This window comes from Dipodomys ordii, unplaced genomic scaffold (genome assembly GCF_000151885.1).
Source record: "Dipodomys ordii isolate 6190 unplaced genomic scaffold, Dord_2.0 Scaffold16, whole genome shotgun sequence".
Taxonomy (NCBI): domain Eukaryota; kingdom Metazoa; phylum Chordata; class Mammalia; order Rodentia; family Heteromyidae; genus Dipodomys; species Dipodomys ordii.
Window position 1 is genome coordinate 18,766,070 of NW_012267232.1, and position 9,107 is coordinate 18,775,176.

General features: G+C 40.1%; 1 protein-coding gene across 1 annotated transcript in view; it reads right to left on the minus strand.

The window, feature by feature from the left end:
• Positions 1-9,107, minus strand: part of Srp54 (signal recognition particle 54kDa) — a 51,225-nt gene that overhangs the window by 12,938 nt on the left and 29,180 nt on the right. The window contains exons 5-10 of the mRNA XM_013012241.1: positions 7,085-7,151; positions 6,943-7,000; positions 4,003-4,153; positions 2,451-2,599; positions 1,608-1,708; positions 737-823 (exon numbers count right to left, since the gene is read on the minus strand). Of these exons, the coding sequence (XP_012867695.1) occupies positions 737-823; positions 1,608-1,708; positions 2,451-2,599; positions 4,003-4,153; positions 6,943-7,000; positions 7,085-7,151 (613 nt within the window). The remainder of the gene's footprint in view (positions 1-736; positions 824-1,607; positions 1,709-2,450; positions 2,600-4,002; positions 4,154-6,942; positions 7,001-7,084; positions 7,152-9,107) is intronic.

Consider the following 9,107-nt stretch of genomic DNA (forward strand, 5'->3'; position numbering starts at 1 on the left):
GAAGTGGCGCTGTGGCTCAAGTGGTAGAGTGCTAGCCTTGAGCTGAAGAGCTGAGAGACAGTGCCAGGCCCAGAGTTCAAAAAAAAAAAGAGAGTCTCACAGACTTTCCTGCCTGGGCTGGCTCTGAACCACGATCCTCAGATCTCAGCCTCCTAAATTGCTAGGATTATAGGCATGAGCTACCAGCACCGGCTTGCTAGTTGTTTTTTTTTGCCAGTTGTAGGGGCTGAACTCTGTGCCTGGGCACTGTCCCTTCAGCTCTTCAGCTCAAGGCTAGCACTCTACCACTTGAGCCACAGCGCCACTTCTGGCTTTTTTCTTTTTGCTTATGTGGTGCTAGAATTGAACCCAAGGCCTCAGGCATGCAAGGCAAGAGCTCTACCACTGAGCCACCTTCCCAGCCCCTAAAATGACCAATTTTTAAAGATCTAATGCTAACAAAATATTATCATCTCAAACGAATTAATAGTTTTACCAAAAAAAAAAATCTGTTCATGGTGCACACACCTGTGACGCCAGTACTTTGAAGGCAGAAGGAGGAGGACTGAGAGTTCAAGACCAGCAAGGGCTACATAGTAAGAGCCTGTTACAAAAAAAAAAAAAAAAAGAAAAGAGCTGGGGATATAGATCAGTGGTATTGTGCTTGCCTAGCATGTGCTGGGTTGATTTCCAGCATTGCAAAAAAGAAATCAAAGGAAGATATAGGAAATCAAATGCTTTGTTGCCACTAATATACCATGTTTCAACTTCTCTATAAGTGCTTCATTGTCATCCAACTTCAACTCGTTGACTTTATCTATCAGTCCTTCAATGTCACCCATACCTGTAAGACCCAAAAAAGAAAAATTAGTAATATGCTCAAGCTTTACATCACACAAAACGTATTTCACATACATAACATTCTTGCAAAGTAGATACGTTAAGTATTACTAGATTTCACAAGTTTGTCCATGGTGATCAAGTGCTCTACCACTTTCAGAAAACTGAAAGTAGAGGTTAAATGGCAGCAAAGAAGAGACAAAGCAGGCTCTTGAGCAGAGTTTATCTCCAAAGTCCTCGCTCTCTATTATCACCTTGAGATTATAAAGGTTTTTACTGCCATTATAATTGATAGTACTTTAACTGCATAGGTTTGTATTGCACCTTAAAACTTTTGCAAACAACATCTAATATTCTCATTTTACCATTTAGAAAACAGCTAACTCACTCCTAATTGAGAGGAAAGGGACATAGTCACAGAAGGAAATGATTTTCTTTTTTTTTGTTGTTGGTTGTGGGGTTTGAACTCTGGGCCTGGGCGCTGTCCCTCAAGTCTTCAGCTCACAGCTAGCATTCTACCACTTGAACCACAGCACCACTTCCAGTATTCTGAGTGCTTCATTGGACATAAGAGTTTCATGGACTTTCCTGCTCAAGCTGGCTTTGAACCGCTATCCTTCGATCTTAACCTCCTGAGTAGCTAGGATTACAGGTATGAGCCACCAGCACCCAGCTGGAAATGATTTTCTTAAATTATTTGTTTAAGAACAATATTAAAATCCTATTCTATTTCATAGAGCCATATTACTTCTCAAGAGATTTTTTTCGATCTCCATCTCAGTACATACCAAGAAGTTTGCTGATGAAAGGTTGTGTTTTAAAAGGTTCGAAGTCATCTATATGTTCCCCTGTACCAATGAAAATAATTGGACTTTTTGTGGCAGCAACTCTACATAGAAAAAGAAAATATAAAATAATATCAAAAAAGAAAACAAATATCCAGTAGATTTTCAAAGCTAAACAAAGTCACAAACCTCAGGATTGTTTTCACTAGTTAAAATAGAACTACAAAATTCTATTTCTAGTTAAACTTCTTTTACAAGCCATATTAGTGAAATACAGTTTAAAAGAGGAACAAGACAGCCATGTGTCAGTGCCTCATGCCTGTAACCCTAGCTACTCTCAGGAGGCTGAAATCTGAGGATGGCAGTTCAAAGCCAGCTCAGGCAGGAAAAGTCCATGAACTCTAATATCCAATTAACCTCAAAAAGCCAGAAGTGGACATGACTCAAATAGTTGAGCACCAATCTAGAGCAAGAAAGCTCAAAGACGGTGCCCAGACCCTGAGTTCAGGCCCAGGACAGGCACACACACACACAAAAAAAACAACCCAAAAAACTCATAAAGCCAGGCACAGTGGCTCATGCCTGTAATCCTACCAACTCAGGAGGCTGAGATCTAAGGATCATGGTTCAAAAAGCCAGCCATTAAACTACCAAAAAAAAAAAAAAGCTAGAAGTGGAGCTGTGGCTCAAGTGGTAGAATGCTAGTCTTCAGCAAAAGCTCATGGACAGAGAGTATAGGCCCTGAGTTCAAGCCTCAGCACCAGCACAAAAACAAACAAAACCCTTATAAATGTTCACACATCATATAATTCCAAGATATAGGACAATGGCATCAACAATACTTACGCACTGAGTGCACCACCTCCTTTTGCATGACCATCAAGCTTGGTCACTATAACTGAGGCAACATCAACTTTATCTTTAAATGCCTTAGCCTGGGCTTCACAAGCCTGTCCAATGGAGGCATCCATCACATAAACAATGTTGTCAGGTTGCTAGAAAGTTTAAACAGAAATGAGACATTTTTATTGATTGTAAGTAAAATTCACCATTAGGAACTATAAAGTATTTACTATAAATATTCACTCAATCAATATTTGTTGAGCGAGTACTATAATTCAGGCAGAATATAGTTCCTGAGATAGAGATAAATAAGACAATCCTAGTCCTCCTGGCACATATAAGATATAGGAGGTATCTCTAGACTAGCTAGTCAAGGAAAGCCTCTTTGGAAAAATTGTGCGAGCTGAGGCCTGAATAAAGAAAAAATTAGGGCTGAGAAGGTGGCTCAGTGGTAGAGTGCTTGCCTTGCATGCATGAGGCCCTGGGTTGGATTCCTCAGTACCACATAAGCAGAAAAAAAAAGCTGGAGGTAGAGTTGTGGCTCAAGTGGTAGGTAGAGTGTTAGCCTTGAGCTGAGGAGCTCAGGGACAGCACCCAGGCCTAGAGTTCAGGCCCCATGACTAACACCACCCCCCTCCTCAAAAAAAAAAACAAAAAACTGCCGGGTACTGGTGGTTCACGCCTGTAATCAGCCAATAAACCACTCAGAAAACTGGTAGTAGCACTGTGGCTCAAGTGGTAGCGCCTTGAGCTAAAGAGCTGAGGGACAGCGCCCAGGCCCAGAGTTCAAGCCTCACGACCCACAAAAAAAAAAAAAAAAAAAAAGAGAAAATTAGATTTGGAAAAATACCTTCTAAGAAAAATAAAAACAAATCAGAAAATAAAATAAAAATATAGAAAACTACATACTGAAACCAAAATGAGTAAAACAGACTAAGACAATATTTCTTATACTGGCCCATGTTGGTCAAAATAATAGCTACAAAGGAACTTAGTAGTAACTACTAACCAAAGAATCACTGCTAGCATACTAATGGCACAATATGAGTTTCTACTATATGCTGTAAATGATCTATAAACTGCTTCTTCCCACTTATCCTCCATGGTATTCTCATCACAATATTAAAGTTATCACACTGACAATTAAATATTTTTAAATGCTTCTGGAAAAACTTTCAAAATTCACCTAAAGTAGTATTTATAACTGAATTTGAATAACACAGAAAAGAAACAACATATATGAAAAATTCTTGTGTGTGTGTGTGTGTGTGTAAGATAGGAACTTGAACTTCATGCTTTACTCATTGGCTGGCACTTTACCTTAGCATGCCTCCAATCTCAAAAATTAATTCTCAATTTTTTATTTTTCCTACATTGGACAATAAAAGTGATAAGATTAAGTTCTTTACCACACAGATACGGAGGTCCAAAAATAAATGTTACCTTGAATTTCTCTTACAGGCAACTAGTAAGTTATAGTCTATAAACTCAATCAGACTTCATAATTAAATGAATTAAAGTTTTAAAAAACGTTGTTTTATGGAAAGTGACTTACTATAGCATTAGCAACTTGAAGCATTTCTTCAAACAAAGAATCTTCCTGTTTGTGGCGACCGCTTGTATCAACAATAATAATTTCAAAATTTTCATTTTTGAATTTATCCACTCCTTCAGAAGCAATGATAACAGGATCCATTTCTGTATAGCTATTTAACAAATACAAATGATTTGACAACGGCCACAAGAGAAAAATTTCCAAATACTATTAACTTAGGGATTGCTATTCCTTCATTTTAATCTATTCTGAAAAAGTAAAAACAATCACATTCATTCATTCATTCATTTAGTGCCGAGGGTCAGGGCCTTGTGCTTTTTTTCCTTCCTTCCTTCCTTCCTTCCTTCCTCCTTCCCTCCCTCCCTCCCTCTCTCTCTTTTTTTCTCTTTCAATCTCTTTCTCTTTCTTTTTTTGTGCCAGTCCTGGGGATTGAACTCAGGCCCTGAGCTCTTTTGTTCAAGAATAGCCCTCCAGGAGCTGGAAGGTAGCTCAGTGGTAGAGCGCTTGCCTTGCATGCATGAGGCCCTGGGTTTGATTCCTCAGCACCACATAAGCAAAAAGAAAAAAGCCAGAAGTGGCGCTGTGGCTCAAGTGGTAGAGTGCTAGCCTTGAGCTGAAGAGCTGAGAGACAGTGCCAGGCCCAGAGTTCAGGCCCCACGACCGGACCCCCCCCCCCAAAAAAAAAGAATAGCTCTACTTCTGTCTTTTTGTGGTTAATTAAAGATGAGTTTTTTGGACTTTTCCTGCCCAGATTGGGTCCTACTGTGATCCTCAGATCTTAGCCTTCTGAATAGCTAGGATTACAGCCATGAGCCATTGGCCTAGGTTTAGAGCCTTGTGTTCGTTTGGTTTCTGAAACTCAAGGCTGGTGTTTTACTATTTGAACCACATTTCCAATTCTAGTTTTTTTTTTGTAGTTAATTGGATATAAGAATCTCAAGGACTCTTACCTGATCTGCCTAGGTTGTCTTGGAACCATGATCCTCAGATCTCAGCCTCCTGAGTTGTTAGGATTATGATTATAGGTGTGAGCCACCAGTGCCAGCCCCTATCTATATTCTTTAATGTTAGAAGTTAACATAAAATGTTATTAAAATATGATTAAATTTTCTTTTTGGTTGGTCATGGGGCTTGAACTCTGGCCCTGGGCACTGTCCCTCAGCTCTTCAGCTCAAGGCTAGCACTCTACCATTTGAGCCTCAGCACCACTTCCAGTTTTCTGGTGGATAATTGGAGATGAGTCTCATGGACTTTCCTGCCTGGGCTGGCTTTGAACCTCGATCCTCAGATCTCAACCTCCTGAGTAGGTAGTTAGGATTCAGACTGAGCTGATTAAATTTTTTTTTTTTTACGGTTTGGCTTCTTTTGTCCAGCCACAAAATGGAAATCCTCTTAAACAGCCTCTAAATTAAGCCCTTCTAAATTGAATCTAGACATCTTTAAGTATTCTAATATGTATAGACCACATACTTAATCATTTCAGAATCTCCACTTGACATAATTTAGAATATAAATCATTTTAGAATGAACAAACACACTTTCTAAATAAATTACTAAATGCTTTTTTTGTGTGTGTGTGTGTGTGTCTGGTCGTGGTGCCTGAACTCTGGGCCTGGGCACTGTCCCTCAGCTCTTCAGCTCAAGGGTAGTGCTCTACCATTTGAGCCACAGCGCCACTTCCAGCTTTTTTCTTTTTTCTTTTCTTTTTTTCTTTTTGGGTCCGGTCGTGGGACCTGAACTCTCAACCTGGGCACTGTCCTCTTCAGCTCAAGGCTAGCGCTCTACCACTTGAGCCACAGCGCCACTTCAGGCTTTTTTCTTTTTTGCTTATGTGGTGCTGAGGAATCGAACCCAGGGCCTCATGCATACAAGGCAAGCGCTCTACCACTGAGCCACCTTCCCAGCCCCAATTACTAAATGCTTTTAATTGATAAAAACATTTTACCAGTCTGTGTACCAGTGTGTATTTAATGATGCAATGCTTGAGTTAGGTCTTAAAAGAAATAAGAGAAAGTCAGTCATGGTGGGTGATACATATCTGAGTTACATAAGAACACCCTATTTAAAAACTTTTGAAAAATTATCCAGGAGTAATGGCTCACATCTACAGTGACAACTACTAGAAAGTGGAGATCAGAATAATCATGGTTCTAAGCCAGCTGAGGAAAATTTTAGTGAACTCCATTTTAATCAATAAGCTGGGCATCCAGATGCATGCCAAGCTATGTAGGAGGCTTGGGAGACCATAACTAAGAAAATCACAGTCTAAGGCTATCTTTAGGCAATAATGTGAAACCCTGGCCTGAAAAATGACTAAAGCAAAAAGGCTATGGCTGTGGCTTAAGTGGTAGAGCACCTGCCTAACAAGCATGAGGCTCTGGATTCAAATCCTCATACTAAATTTTATTAATTAAAAAAAGGATAATAGAACAAAAAGGCAGAAGGAAGTAGTAAAGCATACCAGGAAGTATGAAAACTAGAGGAAAAATTACAAACTAAGCAATTCCCCTCTGATCCACACCAAATTGGATCAGCAAGGTCATATTAAGCTGTAAGTCGTTAATTACATCCCTATTTTGGCCCAGAAAAGACTATATCTACAAAGTATAAATTAAAGTATAACTAAGCTGGGCACTGGTGGCTCATGCCTGTAATCCTAATTACTCAGGAAGCTTGAGATCTAAGGATCCAAATAGTTCCAAGCCAGCCCTGGCAGGAAATTTTGAGATTCTTATGTCTAATTAACCACCAGAAAACAGGAAGTGGTGCTATGGCTCAAAGTGGCAGACCATTAGCCTTGAACACAAAAGTGTCCGGTTCAAGCCGCAGTTCAAGCCCCATGACTGACAAAAAAAAAAAAAATTAAAAAGATTTGGAAAAAACTCACAAAACACGGACATGATGAAGCATAAAAGTGTAAAAGAAAAGGTAATAACCAACCTTCCATAGAATGGAATTCGTGCCTTGGTAGCATTCTGTTTTAGTTGGTCGAAAGCACCTAAAAGATAAAGAATTAATGAATCCTTAAACTTGAAAATAAAAGTTGCACAAAACAAATTTTAAATTGCAACATACACCTTACCTGCTCTGAATGTGTCTGCACATATCAAACAGGTCTTCCAACCTTTCCTCTGGTAAAAGTATGCTAACTGAGAAAGGAAGATTAAAAACATTATAAAACATCATTAAGGCATGTAATTTCTTCAATTCATTCTGACTTTACTTAGAAGTAAAACTGCTTAACTGCTTATAGTTTACCTGAAGGCAGTATTTTTTATTTTATTTTTTTATTTTAACGTTTTGTTATTATTAAGTTGTACAAAGAAGTTCCCATTCTACAAAACAGTGTATGAATATAAGGTGTCTGACAACATTGTCACCTATTGTTCCTAATGCATCCGGAAGGCAGTATTATTGAAGATATTTGAATAAGGCAAGCAGGACTCAATGGTAAAAATGGCAACTTTAGCCAGGCGCTGGTGGCTCACTCCTGTAATCCTAGCTACTCAGGAGGCTAAGATCTGAGAATCATGGTTCAAAGCCAGCCAGGGCAGGAAAGTCCATGAGACTCATCTCCAATAAACCACTAGAAAACCGGAATTGGCGCTGTGACTCAAGCGCAGTGTTCTCGCCTTGAGCTGAAGAGCGCAGGGAGAGCGCCCAAGCCCAGAGTTCAAGCCCCACAACCAACCAAAGAAAAAGGGCAACTTCTATTAATTAGGCTTAAAAATATAGTAAAGCTGGGCGCTAGTGGCTCACGCCTGTAATCCTAGTTAATCTGGAGGTTAAGAGCTGAGGATCGTGGTTCAAAGCCAGCCGGGCCAGGAAAGTCCATGAGACTCTTTTTTTTTTGCTGGTCATGGGGATTGAACTCTAGGCTTGGGCGCTGCCCCTCAGCTCTTCAGCTCAAGGCTAGTGCTCTACCACTTGAGCCACAGTGCCACTTACGGCTTTTTCTGTTTATATGGTGCTGAGGAATAGAACCCAGGGCCTCATGCATGTGAGGCAAGCACTCTACCACTGAGATACCTTCGAAAACCAGAAGTGACGCTGTGGCTCCAGCGGTAGAGCACACTGGCCTTGAGCTGAAGAGCTGAGGAACAGCGCCCAAGCCCAGAGTTCAAGCCGCATGACCAAAAAAAAAAAAAAAAAAATTAGTAAGACTCTCTAAAAGAATAATGCATCTCAGACACAAACAAATTAAAATATGGTTAAGATTTGTAGTGTGGAAAAAGAAAAAATGTTAATGCACCCAATTCTGGACATAGGGTGACACAATGCATTAAAACAGCATAAAGAAATGCCAAATACCCATATAATGAACAATAGGACATTGAAAAAGAAGTTCATTCCCCTCAACATCATGTCTTACACGTTATTTTTTTTCTTTTTTTTCTAGTTGCAATACTGGGGTTTGAACTCAGGGATTCATGCTTGAATACCTGCTAGGCTGATGATCTACCACTTGAGCCATACCTCCAGCCCTATTTTTCTTTTTTTGCTGGTCCTGGAGCTTTAACTCTGGGCCTGGGCATTGTCCCTGAGCTTTTGTGCTTGAGGCTAGTACTCTATCACTTGATCTACAACTCCACTCCTGGTTCTCTTTTTGATAGGTGGTGGAGATAAGAGTTTTGTGTACATTCCTGCCTGTGCTGGGTTTGAACTGCAAACCTCAGATTTCAGCCTCCGTAGTAGTGAGGATCATAAGCATGAGCCACCTGGTTACTGGTTAGTATTTTTTTGTTTTGTTTTTTACAAATCCATTTTGTTTTTTTTGTGAAAATACCGTACAGAGGGGTTACAATTACACGAGCAAGGTAATGAGTACATTTCTTAAGAAGCATTGTTGCCTCCTCCTTTGTTTCCCCTTCTCATCCCTTCCCATCTCCACGCCCCCTCACCCCCTTACTGTTTAGTTTTGAGAGAGGGTCTCATGAATTTTTCTGAACAATCTGACTTCAAATCACAATCCTTCTATCCTCAGCCTTCAGGATAACTAGGATTGGGGCTTGGAAGGTGGCTCAGTGGTAGAGTGCTTGCCTTGCATGCATGAGGCCCTGGGTTTGATTCCTCAGCACCACATAAGCAGAAAAAGCCAGAAGTGG